This window comes from Hyperolius riggenbachi, chromosome 1, assembly GCF_040937935.1.
Source record: "Hyperolius riggenbachi isolate aHypRig1 chromosome 1, aHypRig1.pri, whole genome shotgun sequence".
NCBI classification, from domain to species: domain Eukaryota; kingdom Metazoa; phylum Chordata; class Amphibia; order Anura; family Hyperoliidae; genus Hyperolius; species Hyperolius riggenbachi.
Genome location: NC_090646.1, coordinates 302734580 through 302755326, shown reverse-complemented (window position 1 = coordinate 302755326; position 20747 = coordinate 302734580). Strand labels below are relative to the sequence as shown.

Here is a 20747-nt window from a genome sequence, read left to right as displayed (position 1 = left end):
CAGGAAGGGGGCAAATAGTTTTTCACACCACTGTATAAGGCGCAATGCCACTTACGGTATCCACCTGTATATAAACTCTGTTTGTTTGTTTGTAATGTCTCACCACTCCTTAGCTGTGTAACTGCTCCGTCTGTCCCCGCTGCAGCGTTAGTTATGTTCCACCGGCTTAAATGGAGGCTGGAGTTGGCGTCCTACGTCACTTCTCCTAGAAACCGGAAGTAGAGCTGGAGCGCAGGGCGGAAGTTTCGTCGCCAGCTATTCTCATTGTGGAGCGCATCCAGCGGAGGTACCCATCGGCAACCTGTGCTCGCTCTTCCCGGAGATGCTGATTTACAGCATATGCTCCTCTTGCGCCCTTGAAAAGATCAGCCAGAAAAGGGGGGTGATTTTCTCTGTCTCCAAGGTGTGTTTAGCAACAGCGGCAGAGCTTCGCATGGTGGAGGGGGAGACCATGCGGAAAGGCTGCAGGAACACAGCAGGTAGGCAGAAAAAAAAGAAAAAAAAACAGAGAAAAAAAGACATTGACTAGTCCCGACTTAGGACAGGAAAAAAAAGCAGCTTGAGTAGGGTGGGGCAAAAATGTATAATGACTGGTCCTGGCAGGGTTAGGGGGCGGGACTAACCCATAGTATGCTGTCAAAATGTGTTACACAAAAAGGAAGTTGCAGGGCATGCTGGGTTGTCCTTTTTTTGCTTCTCTACTTGCTCTCAGACTTAACTAATGTAGCCTGATTGGTTGAAAACTCTTTCCCTCCCGGTTTCCCCTCCCACACCTCTGTTCCTCTTTGGTTGGCCAATATTTCTCATGCTGAGACAATGCACTTTCTATAGTAAAGGGCGGGCAAATCAGGTAGAGGAGAGTAAGGGAGGAAATTACATCAGGATTGGTTTCAAAATACCCACAGTAAATATGGGAAATGCTAAGGATTTTCTTTATTTTACTGTAGAAAAATCACAAAAATCAAAACATAGGCAGTGCAATACATACGGTATGTTAAGTAGAGCAAGTATTTATCTACTTATATATGTGTTTTTTTTGTTTTTTTTTCCAGATAGTATGGCTGACGAGCTCCTCTTTAAAGGAGCAGAAACAGCCAGACATACTATCTTCGCAAAAAAAAAAAAATATATATATATAATAGATAGATAGATAGCTAGATAGATACATATATATACATCGATAGATAGATAGATATAGATACTTTTTATACTTACATAATATATGTTTTATACTGTCCAGGTTTTTATTTCAGTGAATTTTATATAATAAAGAGAAAACTGTTCCAGGCATTTTCCTTCTTGGTTTTGATCTTGATTTTGTGGCCGACAATCCTGCTTTAAAGAGAAACTCCGACCAAGAATTGAACTTTATCCCAATCAGTAGCTGATACCCACTTTTACATGAAAAATATAATGATTTTCACAAACAGACCATCAGGGGGCGCTGTATGACTGATTTTGTGCTGAAACCCCTCCCACAAGAGGCTCTGGTACCGTACGGTACTCTGGGCAAACTGCCACAATGTAACAATGACACACACAGGAAATGGCTGTTTATAGCTGTCTGTTAAAGCCAGAACAGCTGCATAATCTGCCCACAGTAACAATGTCACCATGTAATACATGTCAGAATGTGAATCTGGGAGAGGAAAGATTTTACAATGAGCAAACTCTGACTAAATCATGTATACATAATTATTGTAAAAATTAAGCACCTTTTTATATTAAATTATTTTCACTGGAGTTCCTCTTTAAGGATTGCAAAAGTGGGTGGAGCCGTCTGTTACAGCAAGCTGTGAGAGGTTGGTAAGCACTGAGCACACACAGATAGCTCTCAAATTAAGAGGTTTATTAAATTGCCCAGTGTGACTCTATTACAACAAGGAGGGTGAACTACATCTTCCAGGTAATCTATTCCAAGGAACAAGGTGCAGGATTAACAGAGGAATCCAAATTAGGCGATAGAACAAAGGCCACAGTACCTGCTATGACAGCCAAATCCCAAATATTTTGGTAACGGTAGTCCAGATAATCTGAGTGGTCTAGGCAACTTGAATAATAAGATTGAGGGCTTCCAATACATTGTAAATGCGAGTTTAGCTGTCCATTGTTCTTCTGGATTGGGTAGTAATATCCATCAATATTGCATCAATAGAGAGAGAGACAGACTGGCACTAGTTGCGGGTAGGGAGGTCAAGGGATAACCTGGATCACGTACTTCATCTTGCAGCGTGCTCCCGGGAACAAACAATGATGTATGGAATAGAGAGGAAGAAACGAGGCACTGAAGCAATGAAGGTGTACCTTTAATCCTAGGTTGTAGACACAGCGGGGTGTACAGTGGGGGTGAGGGGAAGGCCTGACAGCTGTTTCGCTTAGAAAAGCTTCTTCAGAGGCACGTAGTAAAGAACAAACTGACCCAAGTATTATGCAGCCATAAATAGTTTCACTTACCGCCTCTCGGTGGTTAGCAACGCCCTCCGAGTCCTGGCCGCAGTGTCCGGCATATTGGCTCCGCCCCCGGAAGTGATGCGCACTATGCTTCGACCTGTAGGGAAGCGGCAAGTCTCCCTGCTTCCTGTGTCGCATCATACGTCGGGTTACGCGTCACAGCCTGCCTACTCATTGGCCGTATCTCGGGTTTGTTGCCATAGTGATCATAAACAGTTGCTGCATAAATACAAGGGGACACAATCGTCATTTAAAAACATATAAATGGTGATCATAAACTTGTTCATTAGTAGCCAGATAACTCCTACGGACTAAGGAGGGGAAACTAAGAGAATTTAACAAGATAATCAATACTTAGATAGAAAGCAGTGAAGTTCGTTTCTTTCATTAAGTCCCAGGGGGCCGCACGCTCCAGTTTCAGAAATTAGCCTAGCTTCATTCTGGAGCAGTGCTTGCTCATGATTACCTCCTCTATGGGGTATGGGGATTTGTTTTAGACCCATAAACTGCAATGAGGCTGCGCTACCATTATGACAATCTCGCATGTGTTTAATGAATCTGCCAGCTCCTATGCCTGTTACTATAGAATTGACATGTTCTTGGAATCTGGTGCAAATCATGCGAGTAGTCTGTCCTATATAGAACCTATTGCATGAACATATGACTGCATATACTGTATTTTTAGATCGGCAATGCAGGAATTGATTAAATTTGATGAATTTAGCACCAAGATATGTGCTTTTGCCAGTTTTGAATTGTGCACAATGATTACAATTTCCGCATCTAAAATTGCCGACTGGAGTGTATTTTTGCAACCAATTTGATTCATGCAATTCTCTGAACTCACTGTTGGTGACAATGTCACCAATTGTGCGTGCCCTTCTGAATGAAACCAGAGGTTTGTGGCTGACAACTCCAGATGGACCCATGCCCATCTGGAGCTCACACCAATGTTTCTGAATTATTGCCTTGATTCTATCTGACATGGGCGAATAATCGAATACACAGGTAAAGGGCCGCCCACCAGATCTAGAGCTGTTGACAGCTCTCTTCCTGTATGTCAGAAGGTCCACTCGATTACGGGCATCAGCCCTACGAAAGGCCTGGTTCAGATCGCTCATATCATATCCCCTAGTGGACAATCTGATGGCCAGTTCTCTGCTCTGTTGGATGAAATCATCCCTTTTGGAATTATTCCTTTAGCCGAACGAACTGTCCATAGGGGATTGATTGGATCAGCTAGGGGTTCCGATAGTGTCAGCTAGGGGTTCTCTTACAGAACCTTTATCCAAATTTTTGGATTTCAAACTACGACCTTTTTTGAGGATGATACGCACCCACCTGGCTGACACCTTGGACACTCTGGGCAGAGTCGAGGGCGTGGAACTTGGGGAGAACGAAATCCTGGCCTCTATTGACGTGGTTAATCTCTACACCCGTATCCCCCAAGACCAGGGGGTTCGGGTGATAGGAGAGTTGCTACTTGAATGTGGGGAGGAACCCCAATGGGTTGACTATCTCGTGCAATGCCTTAAGTTTGTCATATCACACAATGTCTTTTTGTTTAATAACAAATGGTACCATCAGAGATCCGGAGTAGCCATGGGAACTCCGGTAGCCCCAACGTTCTCGAATCTTTTCCTCTGGTTCTGGGAGAAAAGGTATATACTAGGGACCACTAACCCTTTTAAAAACAAGATTGGCCATTGGTACCGATATGTGGACGATGTGGTGATGACTTGGAGGGGCACGGAGAGTGAATTCGATGAATTCCTTAGATACATTAATTGCAATGACCTCAACATGCAGTTCACAGGTGTAGTGGCTAGTCCTACACTGCACTTTTTGGACCTGGAACTGTATGTTGAAGAGGGACACATACAATGTAGGGGACATCGAAAAAACACAGCCACCAACTCCGTGCTCCTCCAGTCTAGCTATCATCCGCCTCACACGATCCAATCAATCCCCTATGGACAGTTCGTTCGGCTAAAAAGGAATAATTCCAAAAGGGATGATTTCATCCAACAGAGCAGAGAACTGGCCATCAGATTGTCCACTAGGGGATATGATATGAGCGATCTGAACCAGGCCTTTCGTAGGGCTGATGCCCGTAATCGAGTGGACCTTCTGACATACAGGAAGAGAGCTGTCAACAGCTCTAGATCTGGTGGGCGGCCCTTTACCTGTGTATTCGATTATTCGCCCATGTCAGATAGAATCAAGGCAATAATTCAGAAACATTGGTGTGAGCTCCAGATGGGCATGGGTCCATCTGGAGTTGTCAGCCACAAACCTCTGGTTTCATTCAGAAGGGCACGCACAATTGGTGACATTGTCACCAACAGTGAGTTCAGAGAATTGCATGAATCAAATTGGTTGCAAAAATACACTCCAGTCGGCAATTTTAGATGCGGAAATTGTAATAATTGTGCACAATTCAAAACTGGCAAAAGCACATATCTTGGTGCTAAATTCATCAAATTTAATCAATTCCTGCATTGCCGATCTAAAAATACAGTATATGCAGTCATATGTTCATGCAATAGGTTCTATATAGGACAGACTACTCGCATGATTTGCACCAGATTCCAAGAACATGTCAATTCTATAGTAACAGGCATAGGAGCTGGCAGATTCATTAAACACATGCGAGATTGTCATAATGGTAGCGCAGCCTCATTGCAGTTTATGGGTCTAAAACAAATCCCCATACCCCATAGAGGAGGTAATCATGAGCAAGCACTGCTCCAGAATGAAGCTAGGCTAATTTCTGAAACTGGAGCGTGCGGCCCCCTGGGACTTAATGAAAGAAACGAACTTCACTGTTTTCTATCTAAGTATTGATTATCTTGTTAAATTCTCTTAGTTTCCCCTCCTTAGTCCGTAGGAGTTATCTGGCTACTAATGAACAAGTTTATGATCACCATTTATGTTTTTAAATGACGATTGTGTCCCCTTGTATTTATGCAGCAACTGTTTATGATCACTATGGCAACAAACCCGAGATACGGCCAATGAGTAGGCAGGCTGTGACGCGTAACCCGACGTATGATGCGACACAGGAAGCAGGGAGACTTGCCGCTTCCCTACATGTCGAAGCATAGTGCGCATCACTTCCGGGGGCGGAGCCAATATGCCGGACACTGCGGCCAGGACTCGGAGGGCGTTGCTAACCACCGAGAGGCGGTAAGTGAAACTATTTATGGCTGCATAATACTTGGGTCAGTTTGTTCTTTACTACGCGCCTCTGAAGAAGCTTTTCTAAGCGAAACAGCTGTCAGGCCTTCCCCTCACCCCCACTGTACACCCCGCTGTGTCTACAACCTAGGATTAAAGGTACACCTTCATTGCTTCAGTGCCTCGTTTCTTCCTCTCTATTCCATAATATCCATCAATAGTATTCCAGGATAGTCCTTCTATAACAGGCTACCGCTGAACCTCTGCTTCTCCTTTACAATGTGGTCAGAAGGGCGCCTCAGTTTACCACTTCCTACAACATCCTCCAACAAATCACAATCTCCTAATGATTTATAGAGTAGTATCACAGAGGCACCAAATAGAGTAAAACCGATTAAAAGCAGTTTAAAAAGGGGGAAGTTGGTGGATTCACCTCCCTCATACAAAGAAAAAACGGACAATGGGACGTTACTCACAATATAAAGTAACTTTTATTTAAAAGCTCCAAGGTTGCAACGCGTTTCACGGGTTACTATCCCGCTTCATCAGGCAATAGTTTGGAGAGTAGTATGGGAAAAAACAGAAGGGAATAAGGATTGCCAGAGGAGCACTTAACACAAAAAACCCCAAAATACAACAGTATGCATATTTTTGGGATTTTTGTGTTAATTGCTCCTCTGGCAATCCTTATTCCCTTCTGTTTTTTCCCATAGTACCCTCCAAACTATTGCCTGATAAAGCATGATAGTGACTCGTGAAACGTGTTGCAACCTTAGAGCTTTTAAATGAAAGTTACTTTATATTGTGAGTAACGTCCCATTGTCCGGTTTTTCTTTGTATGAGGGAGGTGAGTCCACCAGCTTCCCCCTTTTTAAACGGCTTTTAATCGTTTTTACTCTATTTGGCTCCTCTGTGATACTACTCTATAAATTGTCTAGTCCACCCTTGGTGGAGTGTTGTATTCCTATTTCTCCCTATCTACAGAGAGCGACTTCTTATACCTGAGCGGGGTCAGGTTATAATTCTCCCTGCCTGCCTATCCAGTGGTTGCCTTTGTGGCGACCTACATTTGTGAGTATAACCATTGCTTTGTTGTGCACCTGTCACTAAGATACTACACTATATTGGGCTCTCGGTCTCCTTGTTTACTTCAATCTCCTAATGATGTCACTTTGCTCTCTCTCTCTCTCTCTCTCTCTCTCTCTCTCTCTCTCTCTCTCTCTCTCTGCAGATATCAGTCCAGAATGGATTCGTTTGATCTGTTCTGGTAAATTTTAATGCAAATATTTGACCTGCAAAATTTTTCCAGGCAGCAGATGCTTTTCCATAGAAGCCTATGGTGGAAATGCCTCTGTCTCAGACTCCAATCGGACACAAAACACTATCGGAGCAGACACTGAACTGTCTGATGGGCTTTGTGATCTGACCAGGGCTGTGGAGTCGGGCAATTTTGGGTGCCTGGAGTCGGAGTCGGGAAAAAATGCACTGACTCCGACTCCTAATGAATTTGTAACTGTAATTAAAATAGAAAATATGATAAAATGTTCTATTTCCCAGATAAGTCATTAAAAATAATGTATACAGTATACAGTAATAGCTGTGCTTAGTCCACAAAGATGAAATAAACCAATCAAAATTAGTTACTTGTGCTGCTTTAATAAAGCAGTCCCCGTATTTTTAAAGGGAAGGTTCAGGGAAACGTTTAAAAAAATAAAAATCCATATCCACTTACCTGGGGCTTCCTCCAGCCCGTGGCAGGCAGGAGGTGCCCTCGCCGCCGCTCCAGAGGCTTCCGGTCGTCTTCGGTGGCCGACCCGACCTGGCCAGGCCGGCTGCCAGGTCGGGCTCTTCTGCGCTCCAAGGACGGGCTCTTCTGCGTCCCACGCGGGCGCGCTGACATCATCGGACGTCCTCCGGGCTTTACTGCGCAGGCGCAGAACTACCAATTATTGCTGAGTCATTATAGCAAAGCCACAAGGGGGCAGGCTTGGGCTTGAAATAACACCACAGAAGACAGATTTAGCTATAATCTTTCTGTAGCAAAGCTAGACGGAGCAGCCTGACTTCTCAGTCGGGGATTCTTATCAGAGGTGATAACAGTCAGATTACACAGAGAACAATGAAACAAAGGGCAGATTAGGTGTTTACTGTCATGTTCCCACTGATTTATAAGGTAAAATACAAGAGGGTGCTTCATCTCTGGTTCTCTTTAAGAGACGAATTTCACGTTACATACTTTTAATCAACAAAATTGTAATATGCAAATTAGAGGAGTCTGAGTCTGTGGAATCCTAAACTGAGGAGTCGGAGTCGGCGGATTTTTGGACCGACTCCACATCTGACTCCATGTGAACCAATTAGGGCTAGTGTTCAGTTGTGTTGCAAAATAATTCTACTTGTCAACTCACTGCCCTTATATTTCTGTGGGCCTGTTCACAGTGTAGCATTGTAACGGATTGTGTTATTCTAACTCACTGCATGCAGGCTTTGTATGAAAGTCTGTCCAGTCTCCATTGCAGTTCATACTCATTAGAACGTGTGCATTATGCAATGGTCCACTGTTAATCCAGCTTAAAATGGACCTGAACTCTTGAACAGGACAGAAGGAAAACAGAGAAATTCACCCTGTATGTATTTAGAGTTTAGCCTCTCGAATTCCACCTCATCTGTGACTAATCACAAGTTGTAATTTGATCTCTCACCTATGTCAGCTAACTTCCACGGCAGAGAAGCTAATTGGTAAACACCGGATGTTAACAATATGTCTGCTTCCGTAAAAGCGGGAAGTAGATACATTACAGATGCGTGGGCGTGTGTAGCGTCAAATATGTACCCAAGTTACGCTGGCAACTATGTGGGGCGCATGTAAGTGAACGAGGCACCAGGGGGCACATTTTTCCCTAATAAAGCAATATTATAACTGTGCTCCTCAACACCAGGTAAAATCTCAGGAATCCAAATAGTACTATCGGGTGCGCCCGCAAATAAAGAAATGCTGTTTGAAATTACCTTCTGTTTTGAATGTTGGAGGTAAGTCCACCACTATCTCCACTTTTAAATTTTTTTTTTTTTTTAGAGGTGTGCCCACTCCAATAATAGGAAGTCGGTCCCGCCCCTCATGGGACACACTTACCAGATAACTTATTTTTCAGTTGCTTATTAAGCCCTCCACAAGGCCAATTCCCAAAAGAGATTTGATACTGAAATCGACCGGGAATCGGCCTGCGGTGTATGTGCAGGTAACATCTCTACGATCAGAGAGAGATCTGTGTCTTGGTCGATCTGCCCATACATTGTCTGATGTATGGGCACCTTTAGGGTGCGTTTCCACTAACGCGAATTCGCATGCGTTCCCCGCATGCAAATTCGCATAACCAATGAAAGTGAATGAGCCTGTGTCCACTTATCAGGAAAACGGAGCATTTTCTTGTGCAGGAAAAATCTGCTCAGCAGAGCCATCCGAATTCGGACACCGCACACACGCATGCGATTCGCATACAATGTATTTAATAGGGAATTCGCATGGTGTTTTTTCATGCGAATTCGCATACGATTTCGCATGGAATCGATGAAAAAGCACACAGGTACTGACATGGTTAAATTCGCACACAGCGTCATCCATGCGAAATCGTATGCGAATTCGCGGTAAAATTCGCATACAACTGCATGCGATTTCGCTCCTGCATGCGAATTCGTCCACGGAGAATCTGCAGCGATTTCCCACCGCAATAGTGGAAACGCACCCTGAGTCTTTGGGTGACTGCTGCTCAAGATTTGAAAAAGTGGGTGGAGTTACTAATAGCGAATCAGATTTCACCAACTGACTGTTAATATGGAAAGTTGCAGCCATTCTCACACTAACTCAGTTATACAGTTAGCTTTTTCAAGCCAGCATCAAGTTTGTTCACAAATTTAATTTCCTATTTTTTATATATAGTGCATTATTTGAAATGTAAAATTATCTTTGCATATAAAATATGGCTTTTAGTTTGTCTATTTGAGTTTCCTCTAAGGGCTAGTTTACATTGCTCAGTTGTGTTGCAGAATAATTCCCCATGTCAACTCACGTAATGGTTTGTGTTATTGCGTTGTATGCAGGCTTTGTATATGTCCAGTCTCTATTTATTCAGTTTGAGAAAAGACGCCTTAGAGGGGATCTAATTAACATGTATCATTACATCAGAGGGCAATTTAAAAGCTTGACGGATGAGCTTTTTGTCCCTAGGCCTTCTCAAAGGACTAGAGGGCATGATCTGCGCATGGAGGAAAAACGTTTCAGCCATTTATTTAGGAAAGGGTTCTTTACGTTAAGAGTGATTAAGATGTGGAATGCATTGCCACAGGAAGTAATGGCAAATTATATATCTGTATTTAAAGGGGGCTTATGCTGGGAATGCACGGTTTGTACCGCTCAATTGAGCCATTTATGTCTCGAAATGATCATTTCCAACATGTCCGATTCACCCGCCCGATCGATTCCGCACTCGATATCGTATGGGGGACAATGGAAAAAGATAAGGAAAACGAGCAGAAGATAAGAAAATCGCCCGCGGGGTATCGATCGGACGGCATAATCGAGCGGTACCGTGTATTCCTGGCATTAGATGCTTTACTTGCATTGAAAGACATCCATGGCTATAATTACTAGGTAATGCCCAGTGGTTTTGATCCAGGGATTTTTTCTGATTGCCATCCGGTGTCGGGAAGGATTTTTGTTCCCTTTTGGGGCTAATTGGACCATGCCTTGTGGGGTTTTTTTTTTTTTGCCGCCTTCTGGATTGGCAGGGATATGTGAGGGAGCAGGCTGGTGATGTACTTTGTTTTCTAGTTGAACTCGATGGACGTATGTCTTTTTTTCAACCCAAATAACTGTTACAGTTCACACGTGATAATACGAGAGTTGTGCAACAGACCACTGTAAATCCAGCCTTATAGAGGAAAATTCAGGTAGATCACTGGAAATACAATATAGCTACTTTTAATAACTGATTTTACTGTATTTTAAGGAAGATTTATATTTGTGCTATAAATAGATTTATTTTTATATTTAATTTTTCATTGTAGCATAATCTGCAAGAAAAACTACAGCTGCGTTACACAGAAATCTCAAGCAGGTAACATAACTTTGAAAAAATGTAACTGAACTGATTTATTTAGATAAATGACAAATCCTGCCTGTTGATCATGATTTGCAACCCAAGTACATCTCACAGGACCTATGCCAATGGTAATAACTGTACTGCTGTTTGCTTGGGACTTATTATTACTTCTCGTGTTATTTCCGCATATTGCTTGTATGCGTATTCCTTGTATGCTTGTACGCATGTTCCTTGTATGCAAAAGCGTGTTAGCTTTAACAGTCATGGCTAAACACCTAGAGCATTTTTTCGAGTGTGGGGCAAAAACGCATAGTTCACTCCTTTAGTTTGCACGATCCCCACACATTACTTATATTGGAAAAGGGTTGTCGCCAAGGACATTGGCATAATATGTGGTGGAAACACATGCGCAAAACCTCATGTACGAAGATTGTATTAATATACAGCTTTAGAACACTGCTGTACAATGAGCCTAATAAAGAGTCACACAATGTACTTCACAAATTTACTGGGTTTAAAGTGAATCCGAGATGAAAATAAACGGAGATACAGTGGGATGCGAAAGTTTGGGCAGCCTTGTTAATTGTCATGATTTTCCTGTGTTGGTTGTTACAATAAAAAATGTCAGTTAAATATATTGCATAGGAGACAAATCACAGTGATATTTGAGAAGTGAAATTAAGATTATTGGATTTACAGAAAGTGCGCAATAATGGTTTAAATAAAATTAGGCAGGTGCATAAATTTGGACACTGTTGTCATTTTATTGATTCCTAAACCCTTAGAACTAATTATTGGAACTCAAATCGGCTTCGTAAGCTCAGTGACCCCTGACCTACATACGCAAGTGAATCCAATTATGAGAGAGAGTATTTAAGGGGGTAAGTTGTAAGTTTCCCTCCTCTTAATTTTTTCTGAAGAGGAACAACATGGGGGTCTCAAAACAACTCTCAAATGACCTGAAGACAAAGATTGTTCACCTTCATGGTTTAGGGGAAGGATACAAAAAGCTGTCTCAGAGATTTCAGCTGTCTGTTTCCACAGTCACGAACATATTGAGGAAATGGAAGGCCACAGGCTCAGTTCAAGTTAAGGCTTGAAGTGGCAGACCAAGAAAAATCTCAGATAGACAGAAGCGACGAATGGTGAGAACAGAGTCAACCCACAGACCAGCACCAAAGACCTACAACATCATCTTGCTGCAGATAGAGTCACTGTACATCATTCAACTATTGAGCGCACTTTACACAAGGAGATGCTGTATGCGAGAGTGATGCAGAGGAAGCCTTTTCTCCGCCCACAGCACAAACAGAGCCGCTTGAGGTATGCTAAAGCACATTTGGACAAGCCAGCTTCATTTTGGAATAAGGTGCTGTAGATTGATGAAATTAAAAATGAGTTATTTTGGCATAACAAGGTGCATTATGCATGAAGGATAAACAACACAGCAGCCTACAGTAAAATATGGTGGTGATACCATCATGCTGTGGGGCTGTGTGACCAGTGCATGGACTGGGAATCTTGTGAAAGTTGAGGGACGCATGGATTCCACTCAAATTGATGCAATTTTAAAAAGCAGCAGTCTGTAATTGCTGCCTTATCAAGTAAAGAGCTATAATACACTTTAGGTGGGGCTGACCCATTCTTGTGGAATTGTACTGTGTACACCTGGAGGTGCTGGGATAGGGGTCTAGCACACCGACCTGCTCATTGGCTGCTCCTTCACTGCTACTTTGGATTCCACTCGGTATCAGCAGATTATGTAGACCAATGTCCAGGAATCAGTGACACAGCTGAAGCTGTGTCGGGGCTGGATCTTTCAACAAGACAATGACCCTAAACACTGCTCAAAATCTACTAAGGCATTCATACAGAGGAACAAGTACAATGTTTTGGAATGGCCATCTCAGTCCCCAGACATGAATATAATTGAAAATCTGTGGTGTGAGTTAAAGAGAGCTGTCCATGCTTGGAAGCCATCAAACTCAAATGAACTAGAGATGTTTTGTAAAGAGGAATGGTCCAAAATACCTTCAACCAGAATCCAGACTCTCATTGGAACCTACAGAAAGCGTTTAGAGGCTGTAATTTCTGCAAAAGGAGGATCTACTAAATATTGATTTCATTTCTTTTTTGTGGTGCACAAACTTGTGCACCTGCCTAATTTTGTTTAAACAATTATTGTGCACTTTCTGTAAATCCAATAAACTTCATTTCACTTCTCAAATATGCAGGGCTGTGGAGTCGCTACAAAAATCCTCAGTTTAGTATTCCTCCGACTCCTCTAATTTGCATATTACAATCTTGTTGATTGAAAGTATGTAACATGAAATTCGTCTCTTAACTGCCAGCGCTTAGGAATTTTAAAAGACAACTGAAGAGAGAAGGATATGGAAGACTGCCATATTTATTCCCTTTAGTCATAGACTAAAACTAGTCCTTGGTAAGAGTACTTGTAAAAGGTACAGACCGGAACAAAGAACATCTATCAGGCCCTAGGCAATGTAACTGTGGGTACATGTAAGAGTGATGTGCAGGTACTCTGCAGGGGAATAAGGGGATTCTTCCTCTATTACACATTCTTCATGTACAATCTGGTTTATGGGTGATAGACAACACCTCTGTGTTCAATGTGCACAACATTCTCAGTGGATTCCCTGCAGCTCTGTGGGGAGTGCATATGTAGAGTATAGTACTACTGTGTAACAAAGTAAACCTGAGACAGATGAAATTAAAGTTTTATACATACCTGGGGCTTCCTCCAGCCCCCTTCAGGCTAATCAGTCCCTCGCTGTCCTCCTCCGCCACCTGGATCTACTGCTATGAGTCCAGGTACTTGAGCCAGTCTGGCGTAGTGCGCATGCACACACTCCGCCGCCGGGAGCGTACTACACCTGCGCAGCACTATTGTGCAGGTGCAGAACGCTCCTGGCTGTGGAAGCGGCATGCGGCCGGACTGCGCTGACTGGCTGAATTACCAAGACTCATAGCAGAAGATCCAGGTGGTGGAAGTGGACAGCGAGGTACTGATTAGCCTGAAGGGGGCTGGAAGAAGCCCCAGGTATGTATAAAACTTTTATTTTCATCCTTCCCAGGTACCATTTAATTCGTAGTCACCAAACTAAATTTTAACAACATATCAAATTATTTGATTGCATGAGCAAAGAGAGTGCGTACATTTGCATAAATCCGAATCAACGCAGAATTATTTCCATCTCATTGACTATCTCTATTAGTGACATGGCTACACATCAGGCTTTATACTTACAGCATAGATGTTATTTCGTATATATAAGAGATTCCTTTGTACACATCATATATACAGTCACAATCAGATGTGTATATCTGACTTTAAAAATGTGGGGACTGCTTTATTGAAGCAGCACAAGTAACTAATTTTGATTGGTTTATTTCATTTTTGTGGACTAAGCACAGCTATTACTGTATGTATAAATTATTGATGACTATTATCTGAGAAATAGAACATTTCATCATATTTTCTATTTTAATTACAGTTTAAATTCATTAGGAGTCGGAGTCGGTGCATTTTTTCCTGACTCCGACTCCAGGCACCCAAAATTGCTCCGACTCCACAGCCCTGCAAATATCACTGTTTGTCTCCTATATGATATATTTAACTGACATTTTTTATCGTAGCAACCAACAATTTATACAAGAAAATCATGATGATTAACAAGGTTGCCCACACTTTCCTTCTACTCCTAAAAATTACTCTTTTAGATAGCTCTTTATTTTATGTATAAACATTTACAAAGCAGATTTAATGTTTCATAGTCTCTGCTCAATTTCAGTGTCTCAAGAGTACAGTCCCAGAGTAAAAATACATGAACTATTGACCTTTTTATCTTTTCCTCTCACAGTAAAAAAATCCTAGGTATCTGCTTAGGAAAGTGTTTTATGGCTGTAATTTGTTATCAGTGAGCCGACTGAGTCCTGACTGGAGAAAAACTGTCAGTTCTATAGCTAATTATAAACTCTTTCAGGCAGGGAAAAAAGAAAAGGAGCACAGCACAAGTGTCTGTATGCTTGCCGCTGTACAGTATATGCACATGTTTATCTCACCATGTCACATGTCATCTCTGGTATACTTTAAGCAAGTCTATTCTCATAATTGCACAGGGGAACATTGTAGTTTGGAAAACAGACCTTGTAAGACATGACAAAATGTTGGACACCACTTGCAAACATTTTTTAACTCAACCATCATGTCTGGCCCCATTTAGGTCTCAGCTGCATTCAACGTTTATGTTCTGGTTGCAACAGTGCCTAGATGAAGATCCTTTGTGTCTCATTTCTATCTTAAAGGGGTTGTGTGGTATTATAAAAATCAAACAAACAACAAATCAACTGGCCTGGGGCTGCCGCCGCGGCCACGCCCATGGGTGTGGAGTGGTCTTGAGGTAGTTAAAGGGGTTCTGTGGTATTATAAAAATCAAACGAGGTGACACTTACCTGGGGCTTCTATCGGTCCCCTGCAGTGGTAATGTCCTACGCCGTTGTCCTTTGATGCTCCGTTCCCCCCCGCTCGCGTCATCGGGAGTTTACTGCGCAGGAGCAGTATAAGAAAACTTCGTACTGTGCAGTAAGCTCCCAATGACACGAGCGGGAGCGAGCATTATTCGTCTGTTTAGACGAATATTAAACGGGGACCGGCGGCGGGGAACAGGTGATCGGAGGAGACAGTGCGGGACATTACCGCTGCAGGGGGCCGATGGGAGCCCCAGGTAAGTGTCAGCGTGTTTGATTTTTTTTGTACTACCACAGAACCCCTTTAACTACCTCAAGACCGCTCCATGGTGCGTGCGCATCTCCTGCTTGGGGAGGGCGGAGCTCCGACCCAACTTTAGTCTCCAAGCGGCAATCGCCACTCGGTGGACTGTTAGACGGCGAAACTGCTGTCTTTACATGTAGTACAGTGCTGCAATTAGCAGCAGTGCTGTACTGGGGACTGCCGTATGACACGGCTGTCCCCGGGGGGGGGGGGGCCAAGAGAGCGATTGGCTCTCATAGGCAGAAGCCTATGACAGCCGATCGCCGTGATTGGCCGGCTGGGGGGAGGGAGGGGATTTGGGAAAAAAATTAAGGAAACAGTACAAAAATTATCAAAAAATAGCAACATAAGTGTTTATTAAAAAAAAATAAACAAAATTTTAAACACAAGGGGGGCGATCAGACCCCACCAACAGAGAGCGCTGTTGGTGGGGTGAGAAGGGGGGGAATCACTCGTGTGCTGTGTTGTGCGGCCCTGCAGCTTGGCCTTAAAGCTGCAGTGGCCAATTATGAAAGAAACAGCCTGGTCTTTAGGGCGGTTTTCCACTGTGGTCCTCAAGTGGTTAAGCCCATGGAGTTGCCCTGATGAAATTGCTGAAAATGCAGCGCAAGTGGCCTATCTTTCTCTGGAACTGCAGTATCTCTTAAAGAGGAACTGAACTGTAGATTGCAAAAAAGACCAAGGGAATCCTCTTTAAAAATCATAGGCAAAAAAGAAAAGAAAATATGATTAAAAACATCTAAATAACATTTATAACATAAATCTTTTAATTAGCCTGACCCACCAGTGACGTTGCTTGCCGCGGCAGGCTCGCAGGGAACATTGGGAAAACTTCTTGTTTGTCGGCAAATTCCGCCCACCACTCTCTGCTCACATGTTTACCAACTACGTCATCAGGTGGCGCCTGGTAAGCAGCATGACAGATTGAGCAGAAGAGCGGGCAGACAGTGAGCAAAACAGTGAGCAGAGCGGGGCTGTAAACAGCGGAGGAGAGAGATAAGAGGGAAGGAGAGGGCAGCCATCCGTGGAGGGAGGAAGGGCAGACTAGATAGTGGAGGGGGAAGAGACGCTAGAAGAGGGACAGTGCACTTTACTATGAACGCACTTCTTGTGGTGTCTGAGATTGTCCTGCCTGTCCCACCCGTGTAAACTGTTGCACTGATTGAAAGTGTTTCCTCTGACACAACTGCTACGCCCACCATCTTCTCTACACCTAAGCTCTCCCTAATTGAGGCGAATGATTTGAGCTTTTGCATGCTGGCTGGATGACAGGAATCACCCTTTTCACACAGAACAGCTGTGCTTCCAGCCTGGACACTGCTGGGACCAGCTTATCTCCTGCATTCCCTTGTCTGCTCTCTGGTAATGGGGGGAGGGGATACTTAACCCATTCAGCAGCTCCACTGTATTGCATTGCTGATCAAACAGTGATTTCTGCTCTTTGTACATGTTCTTGCCCATAGAGGTTCTCCTGGTGTGTGTGCGCGCGTGCATGTATGTGTCTATGTGCGTGAATGTGTGTGCATGTTTGTGCGTGCATGTATGTATGTATGTGTGCGTGCATGTATGTATGTGTGCGTGTATGTATGTATGTATGTATGTATGTGTGCGTGTATGTATGTATGTGTGCGTGCATGTATGTATGTATGTGTGCATGTATGTATGTATGTGTGCATGTATGTATGTGTGCATGTATGTATGTATGTGTGCGTGTATGTATGTATGTATGTATGTGTGCGTGCATGTATGTATGTATGTGTGCGTGTATGTATGTATGTGTGCGTGCGTGTATGTATGTATGTATGTATGTGTGCGTGCATGTATGTATGTATGTATGTGTGCGTGCATGTATGTATGTATGTGTGCGTGCATGTATGTATGCATGTGTGCGTGCATGTATGTATGCATGTGTGCGTGCGTGCATGTATGTATGTATGTGTGCGTGCATGTATGTATGTGTGTGTGTGCGTGCATGTATGTATGTATGTATGTGTGCGTGCATGTATGTATGTATGTGTGCGTGCATGTATGTATGTGTGCGTGCATGTATGTATGCATGTGTGCGTGCATGTATGTATGCATGTGTGCGTGCATGTATGTATGTATGTGTGCATGTATGTATGTGTGCGTGTATGTATGTATGTATGTGTGCATGTATGTGTGCGTGCATGTATGTATGTATGTGTGCGTGCATGTATGTATGCATGTGTGCGTGCATGTATGTATGCATGTGTGCATGTATGTATGTATGCGTGCGTGCATGTATGTGTGTGTGTGTGCGTGCGTGCCTGTATGTGTATGTGCGTGCCTGTATGTGTGTATGTGCGAGCCTGTATGTGTGTATGTGCGAGCCTGTATGTGTGTATGTGCGAGCCTGTATGTGTGTATGTGCGTGCCTGTATGTGTGTATGTGCGTGCCTGTATGTGTGTATGTGCGTGCCTGTATGTGCGTGTATGTGCGAGCCTGTATGTGCGTGCCTGTATGTGCGAGCCTGTATGTGTGTGTATGTGCGAGCCTGTATGTGTGTGTATGTGCGAGCCTGTATGTGTGTGTATGTGCGTGCCTGTATGTGTGTATGTGCGTGCCTGTATGTGTGTATGTGCGTGCCTGTATGTGTGCATGTGCGAGCATGTATGTCTGTATGTGCGAGCATGTATGCATGTATGTGTGTATGTGCGTGCCTGTATGTATGTGTGTATGTGCGTGCCTGTATGTGTGTATGTGCGAGCATGTATGTCTGTATGTGCGAGCATGTATGCATGTATGTATGTGTGTATGTGCGTGCCTGTATGTGTGTATGTGCGAGCATGCATACGTACATACACACACAGCAGGAGAACCTCTTTGAGAAACAAAATGTATACTGTTACAAGAAAAAAAAAGCATAAATCACTGTTTGGGCTGCATATTACACATGCTGGAAAAGTGTATATATTTATGATGTATAAAGTGCCAACATCTTCTGCAGATGTATATAGTTGTTGTTGTTTTTTTTTGTTATTAAAAGCTTTATTGAACAGAGAAACTAAATACAAAATGCTGAACATAGCAAAAAAATAACAATTTGTAAGAGTATATAGTTATGTCACTTAACTGTCCCTTAGAAGTGCTCACAATCTAATATCTACTACTATAGTTATATGTCCATTGTAGTCTAGGGCTAATTTTATGGGTAACACAACTTATCTGTAGGTTTTTGAAATGTGGGAGGAAACCAGATTGCAAGGAGGAAACCCACACAGACATGGGGAGAACATGTATACTCCATGCAGATAGTGCCCTGGCCGAGATTCAAATTGGGGACCCAATTACCCTAGGCACGCCATTGGGTAGTACTAGGTACTACCCTAGGTACGCCATCAGATAGATGGGTCGAATAGATAATTTTCAAGAGTCCTGATTTCCAATCGTTTTTCTGTTCAATTTGCATAGAAGGGATCAGAAATAATCGGATCTGTTGGAAATTATCGACCCCACTATCTGATTGGAAATTGCATGGTGTGTACTAGGCATAACATGTCTCATGCTGGATAAATCCCAGGTAACCTGTGCTCTTTAACCTCCCTAGCGTTCTGGATGAGCTAGGCTCGTCCAGAGATGCCGGAGGTGACCGCTCAGGCCCCTCTGGGCCGATTTGAATATTTTTTTTTTAAACACGCAGCAAGCACTTTGCTTGCTGCGCGCCTTACCCGATCGCCGCCAATCCGCTGCTACCCGCCACGATACAGGGCCCCCCCAGCCGAGACCCTGTGCGCTGCCTGGCCAGTCAGTGCCTGGCAGCGCTGAGGGGTGGATCGGGTCTCCCTGTGACGTCGATGACTTCACGACGTTTGTCGCCATGGCGACGGAGGAAGCCCTCAAGGAAATCCCGTTCAGAACAGGATTTCCGGACGGTCATTGCGCCGGCGGCGATCGGAGGGCAGGGAGGGGGGGAAATCATGTAGCTAGCGCTAGGCTAGCTACATGAAAAAGAAAAAATGTGCAAAAAACGAACGCCAAGCAGGTTAAATTACACCTGAACTGAGAGGTGTATGGAGGCTTCCAGATTTATTTCCTGTTCAACAATACCAGCCATAGACCTGGCTATTATGGGCAGACAATTTTATCTCTAATCGGATGTGATTAGAGATAAATTTGTCTCTATCAATGCTGCCCATACACTACAGGCGATTCCCATCCGATTTCATCATGAAATCTTCAGGGAATCGGCTGAGCCTGCCGCGTCCGCACCACCTCTGACCCCAATGTATAAAATCCCCCCCCCTCCCCCCGGTGTGTACATTACCTGTCTTGTAGCAGCCTCTGTGCGGTGACCGTCCTTTTCGCCAGGCTCTAATGGCCGCGTACACCCTAGCGCCGCATAGCATCTGAGGTCAGACGCTATGTGCCGTTTGCGTGTTTGATCCGAATGCGATTGTGGGCAAGCAGGGCTCCAAGCACAGAGTGTAAACTAGCCCTTAGCTGTTCAGCTATTAGTATCATCTCAACAAAAAAAACCTAAACCAACTTATGGCAAGTAGTGTACACACCACATATACAATGCGATTACAACTGCTGTACTCAGCCCACAAAGACAATTACTATTAACAGCTATTAGTAATTGTCTTTATGGGCTGAGTGCAGCAGTTCTAATTGCATTGTATATGTGGTGTGTACACTACTTAGCATAAGTGGGTTAGCATAAGCAGAGGATAGACAAAATACAGAGAAGAGAAATGACAGGCTTGAAAACACAGGCAGACATTTATACACAGGCGCAGCCAGATGACATCACTGTAACTGTACACTATCACAGGCTAATTTGCATACTGATTGGAGAAAGGAGCTGCTTGAGGAAGGAGGGGCTGGAGGAAGTAGAACTTGCCAACCAACATATGGCTGCACACACTGCACTAGAAAGCAGTAACAGAAATAAGGACATCTGACAGATATATTACAGCAAACATATATTTTTATTTATTAAAGCAATACTCTAAAAATATCCGATGTGTTGCAGAGTATCCAATTTTAAGGTCAGTTCCCCTTTACATGCTCCTGGAGCCATTCTTTAAAGAGGCACTGAAGCAAAAAAAAAAAATGATATAATGAATTGGTTGCGTACTATGAATAATTACTAGAAGATTAGCAGCAAAGAAAATATTTTCATACTTTTATTTTCAGGTATATAGTGTTTTTTCTAACATTGCATTATCCTATAATATGTGCAGATTACACAACACTCAGC

General features: G+C 43.4%; 1 protein-coding gene across 1 annotated transcript in view; it reads left to right on the top strand.

Annotated features, from left to right (window-relative positions):
- Positions 1-20747, top strand: part of NDUFA7 (NADH:ubiquinone oxidoreductase subunit A7) — an 85164-nt gene that overhangs the window by 24494 nt on the left and 39923 nt on the right. Inside the window, exon 2 of the mRNA XM_068233802.1 lies at positions 10696-10745. Coding sequence (XP_068089903.1) covers positions 10696-10745 — 50 coding nt within the window. The remainder of the gene's footprint in view (positions 1-10695; positions 10746-20747) is intronic.